The following is a 26,205-nucleotide window of genomic DNA, read 5'->3' on the forward strand; positions in this document are numbered from 1 at the left end:
TTGTTTTCCCCATGTGAACTTCAGCACCTAAACATCACCGCAGGTTTCCTGTCTGATGTTTTTCTCTATACCTGGCGATGTTTCCTAGCTAGGTTGTCTGCTCTTCTCAAGCTGTTCTGAAATGCCTCTTGGGTAGGTTCGATCCGTTGGAGGGCATGCCTTCTTGATAAGAGCTGTCCCCCTCTCTCTGCACTTGCTACTCCCTGACCTTTTCTAGAGTTGGTAACAGAATGCCCTGTGCATATATATCAGTCACTCTTCTTGTTCTAAGAAATATTGGCTTGGCAGTTGTTATTCAACTGTGGGGCTGACATCCCCTCTCCCTGGGGCTAAAGAGGAATGAGTCTGATTATGACACGGCTGTTGGTGGGGGTCCTGACTTTTCCATGGCTGTGAACTGCTCAGGAAAAGTAGTTGCTAGGAGAAGGCTGCATAGTATTTAGGGCAAGGGTGGTGACTCTGCCTTCATTAACAAAGCTGGTGTATTTTGTTATTTGGGGAACAGAGATCAAACCATCTAATGGTGCAATCTGCATAGGATTTCTCACTGCCTGAACTTCTTCCACTGCTAAAGCTGTTCCAAAATGTTCCACTGGCATTGGGTGCCCTCTCTGCTAAGCTGCCTGTGTAAATTAATTCATATCTGTCCCTACAGCTTTAACTCTTCTTGTGTCTCTTCATTATTTCCTTATAGACTGGGTCAGGTGGTTTAATAGCAAAGGAAAAGCTTTCTTCAAGCAAAGCCCCTTTCCAGGATGCTTGGGATGTCGTATGCTGAGCTTACAGCCACAGGGCTGTGAGACTGTCATCCTAAAACACAGCCCATGAAGAGTAGGCAGGGGGCATTGTCACCCTTCCACTGATGACTCAGTAGAGCTGAATTTCTCTCCTTCACCCATTGCTTACCAAATAGCTATTTAAGTAAAGCTCCCTGCGTCCCCAATGACAGGCTCCTTAGGTTTAACTCTGTACATTTGAAGTTTAAGATCAGTCATCGGGTGATCATGTCAGTTGTGTACAAAGCAGCAGCATGAGAGGGGTCCGTGTCCTGCTTGTCCCTGTCAGAGGGACCTGCCAAGCAGAAGAAAAAAATCTTCAAGCCTTTCAGAGGGTTGCTGCCTAGAAAAGAGAGCTGCAGGTCAGCAGTGACAGCGACTAGCAGGAGTTGCAGGCAACGTGGTGGGCTGGAAGAGGCTGGAAGGAGCCAAGAGGGCGTGAGGCTGAGTTATGCTTTGGGCACTAAAATGTTTTGCTGCAGCTTTGGGTGTTGTCCTGTGTGTTATCCCTCTTTATGATCTGGTATCTTCTCCTGTTGGACCATTTTTCAGTGCTTAAAATGTGCAGCAAGGACTAAGTGGCAAGTTCTGTGTACTGTGGTGATTACACGAATATTTATGCAGAGAGATCTGTGCCTTATACTTGATAACATCATATAATTAACTGTAATAATGTTGTGGAGTGTCTGCCAACATGTAGCCTAAAATCTCACGCTAAATAATCCTGATACATGTAAAATCTTTGATAGCAGATTTCCAAGTACTTATTTGGCTATGACAAACAAGTGAGACAGGCACAGGATGATTCACTGCCTTAGAGTTTGGGCTAGATGGCTTCTTTTGGAGAGAAAGCAGCTCTTCCAAAGAGCAATCTTGTCTGGAGAAGACTGCTAATTTACACCTGTTTATTGCGACAGACCACCCAGTCCTGTCTTTGTGGTGCTTGTATAAGCAGTCAAAGCGCTGGCTGTAGCAATGCTGCCACTGCAGGCCCTTCCAGTCCCCGAGGCGGGAACGTTTGGTGACAGCCCTGTACCTCCAGCTGTGATTCGCAGCCTGTCTGTAACCAGAAAACGCCAGTGTTTGTGGCAGAAATGCTGCTGTAACCCAGGGAGGTGGGTGAGGAGGTAACAGCTTTTTACAGGTCACAGCGTGAGGTGGAAGTTCCCTCTGGTGGAGGAACAGACCCACTACAGAGAGAAGAGCAATGTGGTGATGTAGATGCTGGACTCTTTGAATCTTCCTCTAGAAGGTAATTTTTAGAGGTGCTGAACTTTAACTACATGTATGTCTATACCTGCAGATTTAGCTGACAACTATGAGTGCTATTGTTTTTCTGTGGACTGGTTCCAGAGAGCCTACATGATAAAAGACGGTCCCGTTATGGAGGACTTTGAGCTGAGCAGAAGGTCTTAGGTAAGGGCTGGGTATTGCGTGATGGTCATCCCCCTGTGGAAATGGACAGGAGCATGAGGATGGCTGTGACCACCTGGGAGTGGAGGGGTCTCTGATCAGCTCTGAGCTCTGCTACCTCTGGTTTGAAATGCTCAGCCTCTCCCTAGAAGAGTTCATCACAGGTTACTCACGATACCATCAGGGAATTTCAGCCTCCTTCAGCTATGCTGTCTCAGAATGATCGGGAAAATTTGCTGCAGATGCACAGTCCTAGGAAAGAACAATGAATGTGTCAGGCATGGAGACAGGGATCCTGCAGCACACCCAGGGTGGCTGGAGCCTGGGCCCTGACGCCTGAAACCAGGCCAGCTGCTCCACGGAGCAGCCTCCCAGGGAAGCTTGGGGCTGGTCTCATGGTGGCAAGCTTGAGAGAGATCTAAGGGTTGCTGCAAGACTAAAACACATCATGAATCCCTGTGGGCACGTGTGCTTCTGATAGAAGAAAAAAATGAAAGCGGTGGAAGATTATTTCTGACAATCTAATCACGTTTGGCATGTGCCAGTGTACAGAGGAAAAGAAGAAGAATCCAGAGGAAATGCAGGGAAGAACAACCCACAGGTCAAGCTAATATCTGTTCCGCATGGGGGCAAATTGGTTCCTTGTGGAGATTGGACTTGATAGCTGTGAGACCCCTTAATGAAAACGAAGGTGGAGGAGAGATTGCTGGCTGTCATCGTGGACAGTGACAGGGATTCACCTGGATTGCACAGCTAGTACCCTTGTCAGCCATGCCTGCAAACTTTGAGGTGCAGAGGGGGATCCCTCTCTTCCTATGTTCTTATATTCCTATATATATACTGTACTGCTAGCTGGTCAAGGGGGGGGATTGTCCCACTCTACTCTGCACTGGTGCAGCCTCACCTCGAGTGCTGGGGGCAGGTTTGGGTGCCACAGTACATTAAGGATACAAAGCTGCTAGAGAGTGTCCAGAGGAGGGCCGTGAAGTTGGTGAAGGGTCTAGAGGGGAGCGGCTAAAGTCACTGGAGAAGAGGAGGCTGAGGGGAGCCCTTATTGCGGTCTGCAGCTTCCTCACAAGGGGAGGAGGAGGAGGGGAGGGCGCTGATCTCGTCTGTCTGGTGACCGGTGACAGGACCCGAGGAAATGACAGGGAGATGTGCCAGGGGAGGGTTAGGCTGGGCATTAGGAGAAGGCTCTTCCCCCAGAGGGTGGTGGAGCACTGGAACAGGCTCCCCAGGGAGGCATCACAGCGCCAGCCTGGTGATACTCAAGAAGCACTTGGACAAGGCCCTCAGAGCCATGGTGTGAATTTGGGGTGTCCTGTGCAGGGACAGGAGTTGGACTTAATGATCCTTGTGGGTCCCTCCCAACTCAGGACATTCTGTGATTCTGTTCTATGATGCTAGATAGCCAAGAGGCCCATCAACACCACGCCTTAGCTTTACCCTTACGTCCATATGAACAGTGGATACAAGCTTTAGCTTCGTGTCCCGCTCAGCCGCGGTGGTCCAGAAGCGCGCGCCTGGGGAAGGGACCCCTGCGGCTAGCGCATTCCCCCCCCCCCACCCTTACCCGGGGCCCGAAAAATCCCCGTAGGCCTGGGGGTCTCCCCCTTCTTCTCCTCCTCCTCCTCCCGCAGCGCTGGGCGGGGGGGCGGCCGCCGGCCCTGCCCAGTCCCCGCTGCGCGTTGGCTGCCGGCGGCGCCGCCAGTGAGGCTGCGCTGCGGCTGCGGGGCCGGATGGCCGAACCGCCCGCCCCGCTCACTCGGGCGGCGGCCGGCGGCGGGCGAGCAGACGGGGCGAGCCCTCCGTGCCGGGAGAGCCAGCCCTGCGGCGGGCAGCGGGCGCCATGGTCTCATGGATCATCTCCAGGCTAGTGGTGTGAGTAGCTGCCGGGCTGGCACCTGCATCGGCGGTGCCCGGCGTGGGTACGCGTCTGGCTGCGGGCGCGCGGCGTGCGTGTGCGGGGTCCGCCTGTGTCCCCCCCCTCCGCTACCCTCGCCCCTGCTACGAGGTGGAGGCGAGTCGGCTAAATTTAGCAGGTTGTTGTTAGGGCCGGTGCGCTCGGCCGCTTGGTGGGTGAAGGAGAAAATAGGTGGGTCACACGGTATTTTCCAGCGTGGGAAAATTACCAGGGGGTGGAGGGGAAAACGGCGCCGTGCTGTGCGGCGCAAGGGGACAGGGGAGGAGGAGGGCGGTTGGCATCGCCCGGTGCTCGGCCATGAACGGGCTGGGGGTCGGGAGGGGGAATCGAGCATCACCGGGTGGGAAAATGGACGTGGATTTGGGCAGCGGCGCTTTGTTAGCGGGGCTGGGCGGGCTGGGACTCGCGAGGGGGCGCTGGGAGGGGCGGCCCCTGCTTTCTTCTCCTTTTATTTTCTTTTTTTTTGGAAAAGAAATAGCAAATATTGCTTTCCTCCTTGCAACCTGCAGCCCACCCTCTCAAAAGACATCCTCTATTTCCTTTTAACCTGTCAGCCTGGGTGGAGAAGCGTGTGGCTCTTTGCGCTTGTCCCACAGCTTTTCCATAGCTGGAAGTGCTATAGGTGGGAATGCGCATAGAAATTCCCTGAAAATGCTTCCCAGGCAACAGGGGGAAATGGAGCAAGCTCGAGGTATACGTTCACCTGCCCCACCTGAGAAGAGATTCACTGAGAAAAGGGCGTTTTCGATGCCACTAGGAAAATTCCTGTGTGTGTGTGGTGGTGGTGGGGAGTTTGGGCTTAAGGTGGGGCAGCAGGATGGCTGATCAGTCTTCCTTCTGGAAATGCGGCTGGTCAAGGTTAGTACGCTGAATCAGATGAATCATTTGCCAGTTTTCTCTGTCTGGTACATGTAGCCACAGACTCAGGAGAACATCTGTTGTGCTCCTAAGTTATTGTAGAGGGTCTGTAAGGGCCTGTCACTTTCTTTGTCTGAAAGAAACATGCCATGATGTTGCACCATCAGCATGGTTCCAGAAAGGCATTTTCAAGGTCTCCTCTTTTGCCACATGAGATGAAACAGCAAAAGGAAAACTTGCCTTGATCTTAGCTGTCTCTCTGTATCACTAAGACATGGGTGGCTGCCAGAAATGAAGATTTTTGGGGGTTCCAGAGTTGAACTTAGCCCCTGGAGGTATATGATCTGGATTCAGCTGCAGCTGTAGCTAGCCCTTATTGGGTTTGCACTTCATTCTGGGAAAGAGTGTTAAATATTTAAAGGACTTAATCTGAACAGTATGGTGCTGCAGATATCTCTGACAGCAATATGAGATGTAGCTTGTATTGTCCAAGGCTCCTTTTCCTTCTTCTCTACTAGACTAATTCCCACTTTGAAAAAAACCTGTCATCATGTAACCCAGCTAATCCTCAGGAACAAAGAATGTCTACAGAAAGATGGTAGTTTAACTTACCTGCCTCGGCGCACACGCCTATACACGGGTCATTTCATCTAAGACTGGGTGAAAATCTGAAAGGGGCAGGACATAGAGCGGTTGACATCTGCAGTCAGGAAATTAGCTGAATATACAAACCTTCCCATTCGCTTCAGCTTTATTTTTCTGACTAGCATGTCACAGTGTGAAATCAGGTGTCTAAAGGGTGTTACCAATGATTTGTTATACTGGAATTTCAACAGCAAATAAGAATTTGAATATGCAGTGTTAATAATAATCATTTATTAATCATAGTAATAACTTAAAAATAATTTTGTGAGGAAACCTGGGGCAAGCCAAGCTTGATCACCTCTTTCTTTGCATGGTTACTTAGTATACACCCATCCTTTAAGAATGTTTTGCACCAGGAAGTGCTGATTTGTTATGATCCTAGCGAGAAACTCGGACTCAGCAGTGTATTGCTTAAAATACCATCTACTAGAGCTAATACTATGAAGAAAAAGAGGAGAGTATGAATAATCTTACATCCGTTCAGATGCTGGAAACCCTGAGCTGCCTAACATGGAACAGCCCTCCAGTCTGGGCACAGCACACTGTGCAGATCTGCCTGTTGAAAGGTTGCCTTCCATTTTGGTCTTTTGAGCCCTTATAGTATTCCATAATATAAATAATAGCAATTCTATTCATCATTTCTACTGTCAAATGAAAAGGACATTCACAAGAGGACTTGTTGCTGCACTTTTAGATGAAGACAAAGAAGGACATGCAGCTGGTGACCTCTGTGAGCTTCCTATGGGCTCCTTCCTTAAAATTAACCAGCTGAGCTGATTCTGTGTCCAAGGGGTGTGCGCAGGGCGATGCGGGCCAGACGGCCAAGCAATGCATGCAGCGCAGCACAGCACAGGCCTGTACCCGCTCTGGTTAGCTGTTGGGTGGATCACTGACTCCTCTCTGTACAGTGGTTGTCAGATTAAGGACCATGACAAACATTCAATCTATCTAATCAGTTTTCCCCATCTCATTATGAATCACTAGCTGACCCATCAGTACAGATAGCTGTGCTCAAAGTAGAATGGCTACCTGGTTCGGCTTTTTTTTCCCTTGCTCATGCCTAGTTAGTTGTTTTTCCATCAAATCTTACTAGCTGAAAAGGGTTATGAGGAAAGTGGCGTGGCTTAGTCACACTGTGAATATTGCTTTGTGCTCTTACGACTTCTGCTGATCTCTGTGGGGTTTATGTCTGATATGACTCAGCTAACAGAAAGGGCCTTAAAACAAAAAGCAAACCTTTGCTTTGTTGCTTCCACTATCTCCACTTTACAGTCACAGAACGGCAGGGGTTGGAAGGGCCCTCTGGAGATCATCTTGTCCAACCCCCCTGCTGGAGCAGGCACCCCCAGAGCAGGGGCACAGGACCACGTCCAGGCGGGGGGTGAATGTCTCCAGGGAAGGGACCCCACAGCCTCTCTGGGCAGCCTGTGCCCCTGCTCTGGCACCCGCACAGGGAAGGGGTTTTTTCTCATGTTTAGCTGGAACTACCTGTGTTCCAACTTGTGCCCATTGCCCCTTGGCCTGTCGTTGGGCACTAATGCATCCCTGTCCTGGCAGTTTCTGTTTCCAAAATATTGCTGAAGGATAAGAGTCTGTGAGCGCTTCTCACCCACTTCAGCGGGACGTCTGGCACCTTACTGCAAACCTTCTCTTACATCGTTTCAATGTTAGTGTTTGGGCTCTGCGTTAACGCTGGTCCGGAGTGTTGGCTTTTTCTGTTCTGCCTGCAGAGCTGTGTGCTGGTAACCCCCAGAAGAGAAATGAGAACTTCAGAGCAGCATCTTATATTGCCATAGCGATGTGTTAAAGTCGAAACTTTATTATTGTCAGGATCTGCACTAGGTACGGTACAAATGCACAACAAAAAGAGAATCCTGTCCCTGGTTATCTTTTTCCTTTAAGAGCTCAGTTCCCGTCCTCCTGTGGTCCAGGTAGCTTTTCCACTCACCTCAACAAGAACAAAATCAGGATGTTCTTTTTCTCACGGTAGTAGATTACAGGCAACTTTTCCACCAAGGGGTGGCTGCAGTCACTGTAATTGCAATTGTTGCATCTTGGAGTTACTTGTTGCTTACTCTCATAATAACTGGAATGGGATAGCATCGTTAATTACAACCCCTTTTTAGTTCATCATCTCCGAGTACATCTCAAAGGACATCCTAGAACACCTGTACCTCCATTTCCTCGTCTGTGAAGTGTAGTGGACTGTGCTGAATTTATCTTCCCTGAGACAGACCAGAAGGGATCAGTGGCATGTCCTACCATCTACAGTTTATTGCTATTCATTTCAAAGGAGATTCTTTTTTGCTTCAGGTGGTAGAGACCACTCCAGCAGAAGGACTTGGGACCTGTCTTCATTATTGCAGTCCAGCTCAGATACAGTGCACAGCACTGGCAAACCTGGGTGGTTGCTGGTCTGCTGTACCTTTTGATTGTTGTCTAAATGCATTTTGAAGTTAAAAGTGGTCTATATAAATGTAGCCTGTTGTATTTGCATGGAAATCCTATTCTTTTCCCAGAAACATGGAACTTGCTTTTTATGCTTGGGATCATGCAGAACAGAAATACAGGTTTTGGCTCCAATTCTGAAAGTTAAGCGCATCATGCTCTGTTGAAAACCTTTCAATCTGGAACATGTGGCAGAGGAAGGAGATGGCAGTAGAAATGAGGCTGGAGCAGACAGGTCATCAATAGTTGACGTGATACTGTGTGACTTAGGCATTTGAATTCCTGCTGTGAGGAGCTTCAAACTGCATTACAAATGATTATAAAATGGTTAAATATGTTCTTCATTGTGAAGTACCACAGCCTTAATTATGCCTTTTTGCCTGTATTTCTTTTCTTTTAAATCAAAATATCAGTAATGGCCTGTCTGATCTCTTACGGTTTGGTACAACCTCAGATATGTTCACTGGGAATTCCCAGCCCTGTGTGGAAGTAACAGGGATTTGGGGATTTGTCAGAGGCATCCTTTCTTCTGGCTGTCACTGGAAGTAGGTAGGTCTGAACAAAACCAAAGAGGAACCAAAGAATTCTTTAAACTGATGAGTGAAATTTCCTTCCTTGTCACAATTTTTCTTCTTTCTCTTCCTTGGTTCCTGTGATGCCATTTTAGCAAGGGTGGGTGAGATCGGCCACCCCCATCCTCAGCTGGTATAAATCCATAGTGCTACTGAGTCAGACATTGATTTAATCAAAAGGCACTGCTTACATTGGTAATGAATTTCCTTTTTAGAGAAGCTTAGCAGATACTTCCTCCTCCTGTTTTTCCTGCGTATGGGAAGCCTGAAGAGATTTATGAATGAAAAAAAAAAAAAAAAAGTAATGTAATAGACATTATATGATGGTAGAAAAGGATAACTTGTATCCTCTTTACCCGAGGCAGGCAGAGACAGGATCTGCTCAAGTGGGCGAGGGCTGTTCTCGTGAAGGCATAGCACAGCCCCGTGCTTTTGGTTATTGATATGTCAGCATTAGCCTCTCAGTTGATACATACCGCATACGTGAAGGTCCTTCTTCGGAGTCTATGTTATTTACATGGTGCTGGCAGGTGATGTGAAGGATTCTGGTAATCATTGCTCTGTACAAACCTCAACACCAGTGATGTGGTGAAACACTGGTGAAACCCTGGCCCAGGTTGCCCAGAGAAGTAGTCGATGCCCCATCCCTGGAAACATTCAAGGCCAGGCTGGACGGGGCGCTGAGCAACCTGATGTAGTTGAAGATGCCCCTGCTCACTGCAGGGGGGTTGGGCTAGGTGGCCTCTAAAGGTCCCTTCCAACCCAGACCTTTCTATGAGTCTATGTGAAATTATGTGACAATACAGCAATGGATCCAACGTGGCTTGAGCTCTCAGCTAAGGCTGCGGGATGAGTTTGCAGTAGACTCTTTTATGTGCTCTGAAGCTGGGAAGTGGGAAGGGCAGACCACCAGCCATACATTCAGAATTTGCTAAGAAACATCACGTGTACAACAAGGTGGTTTAATCCCTCTGAAAGAGATCTTTCAGTCTTGTACTGCTGCTCTCCCTCGCATGAAGAACAAGTGGTCTCCGTGGCTCCCAGCTCAGCTCGGCGCCCACCACGTGCATCTCTGCTGCAGCCTTTGCAGCTCAGCTGAGGGGCAGAACCTGTTGGTGACAGTAACTGACAGAGGAGCATCCAGCGCAGGTGCGACATTTGCTTTGCCCTTCATGTGAAATGTGACCGTGCTGATCACACTGCAGGGGATAACGCTGCCTGCTGCTTTGTCAACCGTGACCCAGATTTTCCTGCCCAAGCACACATGTGCTAGAAAGGCTTTTAGCCCCAATGGGGAAGGTTTTCTTGCATGCACATCACAGATGTTACTAGTCCTGGTTTGGTAAGGAAGGATGTTTTGCCAAACTAGAAGTTATGGAATATAACTAGGGGGCTTAGCCTTTGCAGCTGCCTTAATACAGTACTTTGCCTTTGTGAGACCCTTACCATTTCACTGTATTAAAGCACTTTGAAGCATTAATTTAGTAAGTATTGTGTCATCAGAATGATTTTACTGCCATTGCCCTGGTAAGGGCGCTGAGGCACAGGGAGATCAAGTGATGTGTCTAATATTCCACAGAAAACCTGTGGTAATAGGTAATATATTTCATTCAGGCTCCTTGATCAATAAATTAATGAGAGGGGATCTGATCAGGAAATTGGGTGTCATGTTTGTGGTTTATTTTATGGATTTGTGAGGGGTGCGGGAGGGGTAGAACAAAACTACAGGCTTAAATAGGTGCTACCTGAAGCAAACAACCAGACTTAAATATTCTGAATAATGACCCATTCCCTTTCAGCTCCTTAGTGCTGCTGTCAGTGTCATAGACAGCAGAACGCAACAGCCAGAGTGCCTGATTCAGGCTACTAAGTCAGGCATTACACTAACTAAAATTGGCTACTTAGTCCCAGCAGGGAGATTTAGAGCCAAGTTACTTGGCCTGTGGTCCTCAGACGGCTGGCAGTCCACAAAACATCAGGCAGTCCATGAAAGCATTTCAGCTCTAAAACACAACCCCTCATACAGGCAGTTGTCAGTTATGCACTAACTGATTTAATCAGGTGATACCATTTTTTACTACATTTTCTTCAGTTATAAGTTTTGTAATTATACCTACTGAATTACAGTTCTGTAAAATATTAACATTTAAACATTTTACCAATTCCATGCAACTTATTATTTGTCATCTATCCTTAAACAACAGTGGGATATAAAATGAGCTGTATGTTTCTTTCGAAGGGTCAGGTAGCCCAGTGAATAGGAAAGGTTGAGAAACACTCTTCTGTGCTCTTATTGCAGTTAACAGAGGGAGACAGATGTCTCTAAGGAGCTTCCATTAAAGGTAGTATGCTGCATAGAGAGCTGTTTGGTCAAGAGGAAATGCTTGGTACAGAGAGGATAAAGGAAGGCATATAATCATGCTTGCTACTTCTTGAGCAGTTGCTTCTGAGCACTAAGTGCTGCATTTGCCTTTTTGCTTCCATGCTTTCAGCAGGCAGAGGTGGTATCTTGAGGACTTCCAGGCTAATCAAAAAGGTAGGTGAAGACTTGAGTGCTGCAGGAGTATTGGCTAGTTTGGGTTGCTGTAGAACCTTTATATGTAAAAATTTCTTCTATGCCCCCATTAGGCAGCTAGGATCTGAGTCTAGATTGCCTTTTGTTTGACTCTGCACTTGACTTGATCAGGGCCACTGAGCAGATTTCAGATAGGCCTTGTGAGATGAAATGGCTCAATGGAAGGATGCGTCCCTGTAATCGGGCTCTTTGCAAGCAAAATGCTTCCATGTCAAAATGTCACTTAAATCACCTGTGTGCTTGAAGTTAATCACACACTGCTTTTTGCAGAGGAAGGTGTCACATACTTTTATTATCACTCATGGTATTTAGATTGTAAACTCTTTTGGGCAGGAACTCTTATTTAGTAGTTTTGATTCTACAGCACCCTAGATAATGTGATTTAGTCTCTAGTTGGTTCTCCTAAGTTCTGTAGTAATATAAAACTAAATAATATATGAATAAATGCAACTCTGCCTTCTAGGTGAATCATTTATAAGACTGATCCGGTGCTCCTTGGTAATTTCTTTGTGACACTGTTACTGGTACAGTGTTCATGTTCTGTTTTGGCATTTCACATGCATGTAGTAAGACAGGAGCTCCTCGGAGCAGGAATCTTAATTTAAACTGAGGAAATATAGGCAAAACAGATGGTGAGCAGAGTGGTGAGAACGAACTAGAAGAAATGACAAAATGAAAACTGTGTCTTATCTTTCCATGACTTGTGTGCTTCCGAAGGGAAGGACTGAGATAACAGGGCAACCTGCTCATTCCACAGGCAGGACCCAGGAAGGCACTCCAGACCTGGAGAGGCATGCCAGACCTAGAAACATGGGTGGTACTTATGCCAGCTTCATACACAGAACAACTCCATTTTTTGATGTGAAGCTCAGAGCAGGCATATCACCTTAGTGTGGTACCCTGCTTTTTGTTTCTTGTAGAAGACATTTTGCAGGATCCAGAAGGGGAAGATAAAGGATTTTAATTTGATGTGGTTGGTAAAGCAGACACCTGCAGGTTGGTGAAAGCTGCCATATAGCCAGAAGGAGGGCAAGGATTGTACCGAAGGAGGAGAGAAGTTGGTTGTACAGTAAGCAGAAATGAAGATCAAGGATTATGTTTCAGAAGGGACACACATTTATATGGAGGCAGAGGATCAGGTGTCAAGTTGGAGACTGGCTCTTGGGAGTGACGGGGGGACAGCTGGGAACGTTGGCCTGGTGTCACGCTTAGTAAAGGTTTGTTTCTTCAAATGCTGCCTACTTGCTTGCTGCGTCCCTTACTGCTAATGTACTAATTGCTAATAAATAAACAACCAATGAATTCCAAAGAAGGAATCAATCAACTGTTCAGTAAAGCTGCATTCCGTCTTTCCCTCTTCTCTCTCATGGAGCCAACAGTAATCTGCTTTCCAAAATGGCAAATTTTTATGGGACAACAAAACCAGCATTAAAGAACCTATTTGTGAGGAGCTGGAAAGAATGCCCCTCATGTCTGGAATTTTGTGCCTTTTTGGACGGGTCCCAGGGATGCTGGGGCAACGTGTGTAGCCTGACTTTGAGCCTACTGAGCAATTCAATACTCTCAGCATCAACGAACAGTTGCAGCTTCTTCTCAAGAAGCATTTCTGTTGAGTTCATACTGTTGCTTCCTTTCATTCAGCTCAGCTGAGCTCATTTATTCTATTTCTTGTTTCCAGCCTCTAAATAAATGTTTTTAGAGGAAAACCAAAAACGGACAGACATTTCTTGCCTCATGTTTTGGAGGAAGGCTTATGACCAATAACCAGTATTGTACAAGGGAGGGGAAAGGACTTGTGCTGCAGATTTTGTATGAGAATACCAAGAGCCTGGATTCAGTGGTGCTGCAAATTCCCTGTGGGAGGAGGGCAGGTTATTTATTCTTTCTTAATTTGGTACCTGTAAAGTAGGCGTAGTGATAACTTCTGTCCATGTAAACTATCAGTTCTGCTTTGCATGTGATAGACCCTGATGAGGGCATGAGGCACGCTCTCTGGAGCAGAATTGGAGGGGCAATGTAATTATGAATTTTGAGCTGAAATTTCCAAGCCAATGGTCAAAAGTTCAGGGATGCTCTGGGATGTTTTGTATAGATTGGCCTCTTTTGTGGCAGAGCTCTCCTGACTGTCAGTCCCTGAGAAGCACTCATGGAAGAGTGAAAGTAGGAATCTTAGATGGCATTTCATGAGGAATACCCTTCTAGGGAGGACAGACGGGAAGCACCTGGTCAAGATTAAGAGCAGAGCAATCTCAGGAAGATGACCTTCTCCTGTCATCACAACATTTCATGGCTACCTTTGTCTTGATGTCTTTGGCACAAATGCCCTAACACTTGCTGTGAGTGTGTGGGGAGAGCAGCTTACCCAGGCTGCGGGTCACATTGAAAGCTGTAGTGATAAGGTTGCTGTTCAGCTGCAGGCAGTTCCCACAGGGCTGCTGTGGGCTGTGCTCTGCCTTTGGCCCTTTTGTGGATGAGCAGTTCGAGGCTCTTAAGCCTCGTTCTGCTTGTCCTGCTGCCTTTTCTGCTGGGAACTTGGGAGGACGTGTGTCTGTGCATGTCTAAACTGAGACCTATGCCACCCATATTATGTGACCCACAAGAAACTATCCCCAGTGTTATATCGGCCTGTATAACACCATCTGGCTCCTAAAATCTACCTGCAGAATTCATGATGACTCTTGAAGGAGGATGATGGGTGCTGAGGCTCCCCTGAGGCTAAAAGGTTTTGGATTTGGTGATATATTTCATGGGAGAAGATTGAGTGGTTTTGCTGGGCTTGCATGGCTGGTGAACAAGCACAAGACGGGCAGCTATGTGGAAATGAATTGATGGTCCATGTTTAGATTCTACTGAACTTGTCCTTCTGAAAAAAATAAAACCCAAACAGTATCCTAGCTGGTATTTTCTGCTGGAAATCACAGCAGGGAGGCCAGGGACATAACAGACACAGACACTGAATAAGACTTTCTCCCTTCCAGATGGTCCATCTAGGTCTGAGCTGAAGCATGTTGGCAGGGCAGCTTGGAGGCTGTTTGCATCTTCCCTGGCTTAATTGCACCTGTTTTGCAGCTGAACAAAGGATTCCACTTTCCAGGTTTATTGTTTTCACTCTGCTTATAAGGCTTTTGGTCAAAACAGAAAGATGTTGCTATGTAGAAAGAACATTAATAATTAAATTGAGATGCTGCAGGGAATATACCCCATAAGGCTGGATTTGTTGAATTTAAGTAGATCATAACAACTTCCATGGCAACACACTCTGCTGTCCTATATACAGAAAGGGTCTTTCTTGTAGGATCAGATGCAGAGAGGAAGCTGTTATTTAAAACAGATATTTTTAAAAGGCAGACAATGAAATAATTGAGTAAAGAGTTCCCTGCATAAATGTTGTTGGAATTTTCTCATGTTTGTTGTATTGTGCTAACCTCTTTTCACAGCTGTCAGAATGCAATCAGTCAAACCAATCCCCTGCTGACTCTAATGATTTGGGGAGAAGCTGTGATCTAATGGTCCTTTCTCAGGAGATCAACTCTCTCATAGCTATATCCATATCTGTAGATGTATATAGCTATAACTGTCGTGAATCTGTAACATAGACTACTGTGGTAATTTTGAACAGGGCTACTGGAGTCTCTGTGTTGTACTGCCTATACCTGTGTCTGCTAGTAGTCTCCCGTCTCACGGCATTAGGTAAAGCTTGTTTCATCAGTATTTGGGTAGCATTTTGGGATCCGTGTATATGGTGTGTTCTGTTACAGCTGATTGTTAGATGGAATTTCCTAACGACGGTCTGGCACCTGAACACTTAGAGATAATTGAGTAACAACAGAAGATTTGGAGATTCTTAGATCCAACAGGAACTGTACCAACTATTTTTCTCTAATCTAGCAATCAAATAAGTGTGTTATTTTACATGCTCAAAAAAACCTTACAGGTACATGGTCAGAGTTACAGGATCCTTACGAAATGAAAAGTGATCATCCAAACAGTAAAGAGGGAATTTAATAGAAAAGTTCTCAGTGTAACCTTCTGTCAAAACCCCACATATTATATGAGGGGGGGAAAAAAAGTCAGTTCATATCTGGAATAATTGCAGCTTCTCTGTTTTGTCAGTGGAAGTAGGCTAAGTGGTGCGTTGCCAAATTTTAACAAGAACTGCCACAAAAATTCTCAGTCCTGGCTTGTGGTAAACCTGAAGGATCAAGGCTGGATGCTCTGCAGACAGAGGGAATAAATAGCTGGAAAATGCTGATTCAACGCAAACCTCAGTCATTTTCTCATTCCTAAGGCAATACCAGGGCTTCAAGTTGTGTTAACTGGTGCAGCCCTGCTGAAGTCACTGAGTGGTGTAAATCTACCCAGGTCAGAATCCCAAGGTTGTGTTTGTAGCTCAGAACAGTGGGAGCCTTGAAGAGGGTGCCAGCTGGATCCTGGAAAACTGAATATTATAGGACAGAAACTGGCCAGTTCAAGATAACAAAGGACTTCTGTTCCTTATGAACCTTAAGTTAAAACGCCCTTTGAGTGGTGGCAGACTGAGGATAGAGGGCTCCCAAAGACATGATTCTGTCAGGACAGTTATTTTATCCTTTCTTTCATTTTAGCGTTGGGAATTTCATTACTAGATTGGCATATGGCTTTACCTGCCCTTCAGTAACGAAAGCCATTCAAATGGGCCATCCCAAAGCCCATAATGAAGATATCTCTGACCTCAGATCCGGAGCTCTCTTTTAAGATTCACTATTGAGCTTCTCTCTAGTAAGTGTGAATATCCACTGGAAGCTGAGGATGAAAAGCATGATCACCTTCTCTTTAGATTCAGTCTAAAGAATCCTAATGCCTTATTGCAGACCACCCAAGCACGTATATTTTAAAAGCTACTTTAATCATGTCAGACAGGGAGAAACTCTGTCATCTCTCATGCTTCATCCCTGCACCCTTATGCGAAGATCTGTTACAGAGGGGGCTGGACATCACACCATGCTAACTAACCACGGCCCGCTGCCATTAGTTCTTAGCTTGCATCCCTGATCCTATCTTAAATCTCTTTCAGTGCTGCTTGCAGGCTTTCCCTGAACTGGGAATCCCAAGGGCTCACTGACAGCCATGTCCAGGGCCCAGGGCAATGTGACATACATGACTGATGACACAGACCCTATGCATATTTCTACAGATTATTCCTAGATCTCTGTAGGAGGAGCAGAGCTGGTTAAGAAGCTGCATACAGCCAGAGAGAAAGATCTTGTCTGCTGACTGTGAGGCAGGACATGCATTTTAAGTACGTAAATACTATGCCAAATTTTGCATGGTACTGGAAACTGAACTGGTCTGCTTTCCTTGTAGTTTGTGTATGATTCATAGTTAATCTCATGTAAACCCACTCTGTAAAATCTCTTTTCCACCCACCCCCCCTCTAGGACTGACTTATAGATTAGATATTTTTCCTCTCTCTGCTATAGTGTGTCCTTAGGTTTTTGCACTCAGATGTGCTATACAGCTCAGCATTCTTTTTCAATTATTATTCTGCTGAGGTCTGCAGATACTTGGCTGTAACAAATCAGATTCGAACACTATTGTGTTTTAGGTATATTCTTGAACCTCACTCTGGGCAGTCAATCCTTAAACGGCTGAATTCTGTGAAGATGCAGTTCTCAAGGCACATTTTATACAGCTCCATGTTATGTTGGAAACAATTAACCATTTCATTTCAAAATAGCAATGCTTTGTTTCTGGGGAGTGGCACTTACACTGTCATCCTTCTGTGTGAATCTTCTCGCCTGCAAGGAGAACAAGCACTGGACTGTGGCATTTAAACCAGCAGTATTACAATGAATAAGAAGTGATGGAAAAGCATACATAAGATAGCAGGCAGTGTGGGCGTGCCCACAAAAAGTACAAGCTGCCTTCTCAAGCAGCTGCTTACTTAGAAATCTCTAACAACTTGGAAGCATTGGCTGTCTTACCCTTTGCTTTCCTCTGAAGTTATTTCTGTGAAGTCTCCATCTGGCTCCTAAGCCTCAGTTTATATTTCATTTTATATTTTGAGTAGCTGCCAGCTGCAAGGTATATGTATGCAAGAGAAGGTGAGAAGGGAAAAGAGGTGAAGTCACTAAGCCAAAAGAAAGAGAAGAGGCAAAGCTTTTGCCCTTATTAATTGTACAGCGCACTGGCTTTTTATCCAAGCCTGAAACAAAGAGGTATTCCTCACAGTGTAAGAATGAAGCTATGCCTGTGTCACAGACTTTGATCCGAACACATTTGTGTTTTGGGAAATGCAGAACAGAAGAGAGTGGCATGGCTTATCCTTTTTACTCTCTAATCCTCTTTACTCTCTCTCAGCCAAAGCCTGAAATTCAGAAAGATATGAGAAGTCTGGGAGAGATCAAAATTGAATGCAAATGGGAACATGACATCTTCTGTCAGAACGAAGATTGAGTGTCTGGGTAGCAGTACTGCCGTCTGGAGGTATTAAAAAAACCTGAGTCAAACCCTTTCACCCCTTCACCAAATTATTAGTCTGGATTTAAAATCCTGACTTGTATAGTATGTGCATATATATCTCTCTGTACATCAGATCCTTTGATTTGTCCTCTGAACCTGCAAGATTGTTTGCATTCTCTTTTCTGAGAAACCATTAAGCCTGAGAATTTATTTTGAACTGAGATGTTCCTATAATCACTTCCAAGAAATCACCTGATGAGATTAAATGGACAAATGTGAGAATTGGCAGTACTGCGGTACTAAGCTGTGCTCACAGAGTGAGCTCGTCTAAGTGTGATGATGGAGGTGATAAAGGCTAGCACAGCCTGGAAATTGTGACTTCTGCTTCCAGATCTCACGTTGGCTCTACCTGGGCTGTGACCAAGCTGCTGATTTCCAGTGGTGAAAGCCATTTCATTTCCAGCACGGTCAATGGGACCTGTAGATATTTGTCATCTCTGAAAACTGGCTGTTGCCTCAGGCTTCTTTAAAGATTTTTACTCTAGGAACCTCTCTATTCCAAATCTATGATTTCCAGTTGATGTTGTGAAGCTCTCAGCATGAAGTGCTGTACTGTGAGATGCTTCAATGGATGCCTGTCCTTGCTCTTAAGTCTCTCCTGTGCTTGAGGTAATAGCTGGCTGTTAAAAACTGTAATGCAGATGAATATAGTAGTGCTATGAAAATTGGTGGAAGCTAAAAGAATCCCCTTCCTCTGTCTTATCTTTAGTTAAAGACGCAAAGTTCACTTACTAAAACACTACAGGGACTGAAATCTAGAGTCCTTGGTGTAACAGGAAAGTGTTTAACCCGCTAAGCTTCAGGAAGAAGCTATGGTAACACAGGAAGATACCAAAAACTAAACAAAGAAACCAGATATTGGTCAAGAAATACAAAACCTGGAGATACTTAATGAGATAAAATGATTTGGGAGAAGCAGGGAAAGAATTGTCTTTTTGTAGCAGAAGAGTATCCAGTTGTGGGATGAATCGTGGTGTAGGAAAGTTAAATAGATATAAAGAGATTCCAAAGTTCAGAAGAGAAGGCTTCCATTTTAAGAAACATCCCAGAGTTCTGAGGAAATATGTCTAAATTCCAATATTTCTGTCTTCATGTGTACATTTGTACATATATACTTTTTGTTGAGCAAAGAACAAAGGTATTTTAGAATCCTGTGCAAACCGCATGAGCTATATTTGTCACATGCACCTGCAAAGTGAATTGCAAGTCAGAAATTTTTAACTTGGGCTGTGGCTCTGGGCAACATGTGAGTGTTACTGAGGGAATGGCATGAATTTTAGAGGCTATGCAGCTGCATCTCCTCCCGAGAGTTTATTAGTACACCCACACTGTATGCTGGTATGCTCCAAGCCAGAAACAGTGACAATATCCTGCCCAACCCAAGCAAGTTAAAGGCACAACAGATGCAGCTTTTGCATGTCAACACTGCATGATGAATGTCCAACCAGGGGATTACTCAGCTGGGCCTATAAGAAACCCATCTGTAAAATGGGAATACGAGAACTTTACTATTTCCCAAAGCCTTGGAGAGAACTAATTGAGGATGATAAGACTTTTAGAGACACTGATATTTCTGTGCCTAGGGCCCTGCTATGCACTCAGTTATAGTCCTGAAAAGCCTCTTAGAATTAGTGGGTCAGAGAAATTAAAGCTTCCCGAATCCTGCTGTGTGTGTTTGTCCTGCTAACTTAGGTGAACCCTTTGAAAGTGCTGAAATTAGCTCTTCTTAGAATTAGTTTCATTTAATCTTTCTTCATTTAACCTACAAATGCAATTCTCCGACTGCTAAAGGATGAATTTAGGCACTGTGGCGGAGACTGTAATTTAAAGAAGCCCTTTAAATAAGTTTTAGCTCAGTCAAGGCTTTGCTGGATGTTGCAGCCTCTGACCCTTTTAAAAATTATCATAGCATGACTACTAGCCATGTGTATGGGTAATTTACTTTCTCCATTAGCTTCCCAGCTCCAGCAAAAGAAAGGATGTGCCATTTTCTCTCTAGATACGTACCCTGGTCTATGGTGTTTGGCATAGAAGTATACAAGCTGATAATGACCTCCCTACTAGTGGCTTTATGTAAGAATAGATCATGCGACAGCATTATCATAAAACCATTACATTTTGCAGCGATGCCGCACAGCTAATGACAACGGAGGCTTACACTATGAGTATGTGGCTGTAGAGATAAGGGAAATCTAGCTGTCCCTCACCTAGCTCACCAAAAATGGCTAAGCAAGAGTATCAAAGCAATAAGTGTTTGTAAATATTCATTTAATCTCCCTCACTCCTTTTTTCAAAGCTCTTATGGTAACAGCAGCTTCATCCATTTAAGTCCCACAGTTAGGACAGCGTGGTACTGTTCTTCACGTACTTCCCATGGCAGTCAAGTTTTGCTTTGCAGCTAGCTAAGTGAGGTTTGTATTACTGTAACAGCTCATTTGGAGAAGGCTAAAAGGAGCATTTTCAGAGTCCTGCTGTAGCGTGACTTCTATTATTGTCGTACCATGACTTCAGCTTAGCTCCCTGGGGAAAAGGAAAGGGTGTGGTATGGCTGAGCAAGAAGGTTCTCAAAGCAGCAAGGAAAAGCTTCCTCCTCATTCAGGGAGTGGGTCCTTCTGCACCTCCGAGGATGAGGGAAGGGTGCAGTGCTCTTCTCTTCCAGATCTTCATACAGGACTGGTTTAGTAAGAGGGTTAGCCAGCAGGTTGAGAAAAGTGCTTGTTCCTCTCTATTTGCAAGTGTGAACAGGGTCTGGCTGCAGTAGTGCATCCTGCTGGGTCTGCCTAGTGTACGGAGGGCACCAGCAGTGAATCTGGTGGAAGGGGGCTGGAGCACATAGTGCACCAGGAGAGGTCAGTGGGCTGAGTTTGTTCAGCCTGAACAAGAGATGGTGAAGGGGAGATCTTAGTGCTGTCTTCAGAAATGTGATGGGTGGTTACAGAGAAGATAGAGCCAGGCTTTTTGTGGAGGCACACAGTGAAAAGGTGAGAGGCAATGGATACAAGTTGCAGCAAAGGAAATTCTGTTTAGATATAAAGAAAACAGTCTTCAAAGCAAGGGTAAGCAAACATTGGAGCAGAGGTCCAGAGATGGAGATACTGAAAATTTGACCAGATGGGGCCTGGAGCAACCTGATGTAAACTCAGAGTTGGTCCTGCTTTGGGTTAAAGACTTGCAGAGATCTCTTCCTACCTAAATTACTCCATGATTCTAGTCTAAAGGACACATTTCTATTTCTTGTATTAGATTTGCCATTCTCTTACTTGAACAGTTTCTAGTAGCACACTAAATGGTACCTGTTACATAGGTTTTGATCTTAATCTTCTCAGATGGGAAAGTATGGGGAAGAAAAATGTTTACAATGGCTTGCTTTAGCGTTGATGGGCCTTTTTAATATCTAAGATGCTGTTTGTTGATACAGGAAAAAATGGGCTGAAGATTTACATCTGGCAGGGCATCAGTGCTGCTGCTTAGGTGCTGGATGGGTCTGATTCCTCTGGAGTCAGTCCTGGAGGAAGTTCTCTTACTCTCCAGTGAGCTGTAGTGATGTGGCTCCTTGGCACAGAAGCCAAAGTGCTGGCTGTCCCCTCTGTTCTTCAGCATAACTTCAGGGCATTATTTAGGCTCCCCTACCTGCTGTTTTTTATCACTTATCCTAACACTGGGATTTAAGATTAACCACTAAATGGTCATTTTTCTTCTTATTTATTTTAATTAGAGACAAATAATTTTACTGGTAGTTGAAGCTGAATTCAGAGGTATAGCCAGAAGCTCTGTTTATTCATTAGTGATCCGTGGCTTCAGTACAGAGGCTTGCTTCCTTCTGATTTCCTCCCCTTTATGTCTAGGTTAGACTGGAGGCTGGTCTGTATCAGTTTAGCTCCAGCTGGAGATCTCTCCCTCCTTGTTTATCTCAGTTGTACCATGCATTTCATTAAGATGCTGTTATTAGCCGTATAAAATGGAAGGATTAAAAAGGATGAATGAAATGAAAAAAAGACCCTGGAGGAAAGAACTCTATTAAATTTACACTAGAAATCCTTGTCACATGCATATGAGAAAAGACTAAAAGTCTGTCTTTTTTGAGCTGTATGACAGTGTTTCATTTTCTTTCTTTCCTTTTTTTAAAAATTATGCAGGTCCTAGTAAAAAAAAGCAGGTGCCCAGCCCCTCCCTAAAATGTTGTTTTAGTACCCAGAAGAAATACCAATCTGCGTCTGTGGGCCATAAAGAGAAATGTGGTTTGCATGGCCTGTGAACTCTCTGCAATGTTGCAGCTGTTATATATAGCATGTGGCATTCTGATACTCGTACTAACGAAAGCATTCAGATGGTCTGAATATTCTGAAATTACCTGTAGAATCATCTTGCCTTATTTTTCCTATGCTCTTGCTTTAAAACTGGAGTTGAAAACTGGGTAATGTTCATGTCTCTGACGTGAACGTCCTGTATAATTTCAAGTGGATCTCACTGTCATCATTTAAAATGGAGATAAGACATGAATGAAATAGAAATAGTCAGAAATCAGTGTAACTGCAACTGACTTTGATACTCAGGTCACTAATAGTAATACTGCATTTTGAGATCCTTCTTTGAAATGTGTTATCAAAAGGAGATGTTTTAAAGGTGGGGTTGGGTTTGTTTGTTGGTTGGTTTTTTCACTTAACTAGGAGTTAAATACCAGCTCTGGAACATAGAGTTTATGACTGAGTTGAGTCCCACATGTTTTCAATGGGGCTGGTCCCTCCAAATGGTTGGTCTCCCAGTTTTTCAGATTTTAGAGTCCTCAGAGATGTGAGAAGTTAGGGTCAGTTACTGATGGAAGGAGTTATGCTGTTTATTGTTAATTTACTAGCATATTTGTAGAAATGTCCAGGCAGCAGTAAGATTTTTCTCTGCAGGCTGTTTTGTGCCAAGCTGGCCATGACCATACCTGATACCTGTTCCTATACCAAACTGCTCTCCTTGGCTAGTGTAGAGACATAACCGGGGTTTCTGTCCTCCTCCAAGAGCTTGTGGAGATCTCTGAGATCTGGCGCTACTCAGAGCAGCCTTGGGACTGATCGATTTGGGTCAGTGGATTGAACTGTTGGTAACCCAGGATTGTGATTTAATAGGAAGTCAACATTTTCCATGGCTTTAGCTGGATATTTGGGTCAAAAAGGTGTCATGGTTTGGTTTTTTAAATTATATTGGTGAGCAAAAATATTCCTTACACTTACTTAAGCACTTCTAGTAATATTCTGTCCCTGGGAAGCTGAAGTAACGTTACGCTAAGGAGATTCCATATTGCAATTGATTTGGACGAGTTATAGTTTTGTTTAATTTCTTATTCCATTTTCCTGTCCCACGAGGACAACACTAGGAGTCTAAAGCTGTCTTTCAATGAGGAATAGACAAACAGGAGCTTCTGTGTTTCTCACCATCTCATCAGACAGTGGTAGCACTTGTGGTTTGGTGGTGGAAGACTTCCAAGACCTCAACTGAGTTTTAGGGTACACAGAGTATGGGATTATGCTCCATATTGGGATTCCTGTATGTGTTTGTGCTTCCTAAAAATTGATCCATGTAGCATCAGTTAAAATAACTCCAAAATAATACTTGCAGCATGATCTTTGTGGTTTTATATGAAAATAATGCAGAGCTGCTTTGTTGATATGCAGTCCATTTTTATACCTTTTTTAGCCTAGAAATTTGGTTGGGTTATACGTCTCTTTCTGTTCCTTTTTGTATCCTGAGCCTACCATAAATCTGTAGGCTAACTCACAATACAGATTTTAAACCATCTGTCATCTCTGGAATATAATGTCAGTGCTTCTAAAAAATCCCTTTTCCACATAAACAACCCCCTCTCCAGAGTCAGGAAAAGCAGCCCTTCCCATTGAAAACATACCATTTAGTTTTCAAATCACCATTTATTTTTTCCTGGAAAAAGACAGGGCTCTCAAAGCAGGAACTATATGGTCAGTACTGGATAGGGGAAAAACATCAGGGGCACACAGATGCTAAGCCCTGGCTTTTTGGAGCAGTGAAGCTGGGTGAAGATCTGACCCCGTCACATAGCAGAGCATGTTTTCTTCTCTAAAAGGCACAGATTTTATTCCCTTCAGTATCATACTTTGATGAATTATTTGTTCTCCCCCGGGAGGGTCTGAATGATGCAGTGGGCTGTGCCAGTGCTGGGAGAATGCTCAGTGCCCTGGACGGCTTTCTCCTGCCGCCCTGCTGAGCTGAAGCGCAGGGAGGGGAGGAGCAGCAGCGACAGGGCAAATGCCTCCGACGAGGCCCACGAAACACTATCTCTTGCAGGCAGCTGCTCGAGCCTCGTGGCGTGTGCCAGGCGCTGCGTTCCTATCAACCCGCAGCTTCTTACCGATGGGTTGGGGGCCCAAACCAGCCCCACACACTCTCCATGCAGGTCCTTCCTTTAAAGCATTGCCTTGAGGGCAAAGAAATTCCCCTTGCTCATCAGCAGCCCACCTCTGCTAGGCCAGGCAGCTCCACTGAACACAGCATGAAGTAGAACAGCCCAGCTTAGTAAGCCATCTACCTGCACTAAATTTGCTTCCTAAAATAACTGTGGAGCCGTGGGGTATTTTTGTAGCAGCCACACAGGCCTTTTCTGTTCTGAAGGACTATACCAAAAAAACCCAACAAACCCAAAACAAAACACTCGTAAGTGTTAGCTTATGTGTAAACTGATGCAATTTTGCCTGAGTTTGAAGATGGCGTGGAACAATAACCTTGGGAAGGGTGAAGTACCTGCTTAATCTTGGTTGGGCTTTACATATGAAACTCAAGGGTGTCAGTGTAAAAGTCAACCCTGTGAGACCCTTCACTGCTGGTGGTTTTAATAGTCATCGAGTGCATTATCTGGACGATCTCAATGTTTCACAAGGTCTCTCCATCAGTAGTATTGGTATTTTAGCATTTCTGTCTACTTCCTGTTACAAGAAGTAGGGAAAAGCAAGTCATGTTTTCTTCTTTAGACAAGTCTGGATCTAGGATCTCAATGTGAGTAAACATAATAGTTCTGTGATAGCTCCAGGCTGGTCAAGACCACTTCCTCCACCTGTCCCCCCCGGCCATGTCTCTTCACCTGTTTGTGCCTGGCTGTCTTCCAGCTCCCATGTGAGGAGTGCCCTGGCTGAGGGGGGGAAAAAAAGGTGGTGTCAAGTGGAAAGGAGTATGTGCTGCCTTGGGAAGATCAAGACTGCTTAAATTAGAAGCATCAAGGACAGCCCTTACTCTTGCTATTTCTGCTGGAAGGACAGTCGGCCGTCCCTTTACCCTGCAGTTATACCAAAAGGAGTGATTGAGTTTCGTCAGCCGTTAGGTTACATTAACCAAAACAAAGTCTGCAGTTTGCTTCTGTAGTAGCCTGGCTGAGAAGTCAGAGGTGGATCTCGATGGAAAGCGGAACATCTTTGTGTTAGACACCGAGTTCTCCTGGGCCTGCCCTCTGTTTCCTCGGTGCCATGGGTGTGCAAAATGCTTCAGAAGTGCTCATGAGGACAAGGTCTCAGCAGCCAGAGCTAAGGAGGTCACCTACTGAGGAGGTTGGGAGGAAAGTTTCCTAAAGCTGAGGGATATGCTGAGCAACTGTTCAACTGGAGCTTTACACCTTGTTAATACCAGCACAACTGGCCAAGTGACGTGGGCACAGCTGCATGGTTGCGGTTGTCCTCGGCAGCACTGAACCAACCCCACAAGGATGTTTGATTTAAGTTGCAAATGGAGTTTGAAGTGAGCCTGATCTGTCTCAGGGTGTTAGAGCCCAGTGCTTTCCTGGGGGGATGTTTTTGCAACTGAGGCACCATGCACCAGGGAATACCATCCTGCAGCCTCCTCTGCAGCTGGTGCTTCCTCCGCCCCAGTCCCTTCTTGGATATCGGGCATTTGACCCGTCAAGGGGCTTGCATTAACCCATTCCCTGACCTTGTGTGCTGCTTATTTTCACATCCCCAGCTGTTGGATTTAAACTGGGAACCTTTGGTGCAAAGACAGTGCTATTTATTTTTAATCTGTGGCACTGTGTGAACATTAATTAGGACTGATAATAAGGAATGCAAACCTATTGGCACCCTTCTTGGCAGTTTCAGCAAGGAATGCTGGCATGGTGACAGCTCAGCTGCCATTCCATGCGTAAGAAGCACGCACTAGCCAGTGAATATGTTGAGGAAATAGGGAATATTTCAGTGATTCTTAAACGTGTCCATTGCTGTGTTTGAGCAGAAGTTGGCCGTCTTGGCTGCTGTGTGCCGCTGATATGTAAACATTAGTTTTTTACGGGCAAAATAAGGGCTGTTCTATTTGTGCTGTAGTAATAAGATCTAAATATTTGGGCAGCCCAAACATCACTGGTGGCATGGTAACTAGATGAGCAAAACTTGGATGGCTTGGGATGTGGACAGCACCATGCTGGTATGTTTGTAACAGTAAGTTACCATCCAGAAAATACCTGTGTGCAGGCACTTCTGGAGGTAACCTGAGTCC

General features: G+C 45.1%; 1 protein-coding gene across 2 annotated transcripts in view; it reads left to right on the forward strand.

The window, feature by feature from the left end:
• Positions 1–3,881: 3,881 nt before the first annotated feature.
• REEP1 (receptor accessory protein 1) overlaps positions 3,882–26,205 on the forward strand; it is a 70,165-nt gene continuing 47,841 nt past the window's right edge. The window contains exons 1-2 of one of the 2 annotated variants that reach the window (XM_064448909.1): positions 3,882–4,070; positions 14,190–14,305. In XM_064448909.1, coding sequence (XP_064304979.1) covers positions 14,217–14,305 — 89 coding nt within the window. In that variant the 5' untranslated portion in view covers positions 3,882–4,070; positions 14,190–14,216. The remainder of the gene's footprint in view (positions 4,071–14,189; positions 14,306–26,205) is intronic. The other variant, XM_064448908.1, reaches the window with a different exon arrangement.

The sequence above is a fragment of the Phalacrocorax carbo genome, chromosome 4 (assembly GCF_963921805.1).
Source record: "Phalacrocorax carbo chromosome 4, bPhaCar2.1, whole genome shotgun sequence".
In the NCBI taxonomy this organism is placed as follows: Eukaryota; Metazoa; Chordata; class Aves; order Suliformes; family Phalacrocoracidae; genus Phalacrocorax; species Phalacrocorax carbo.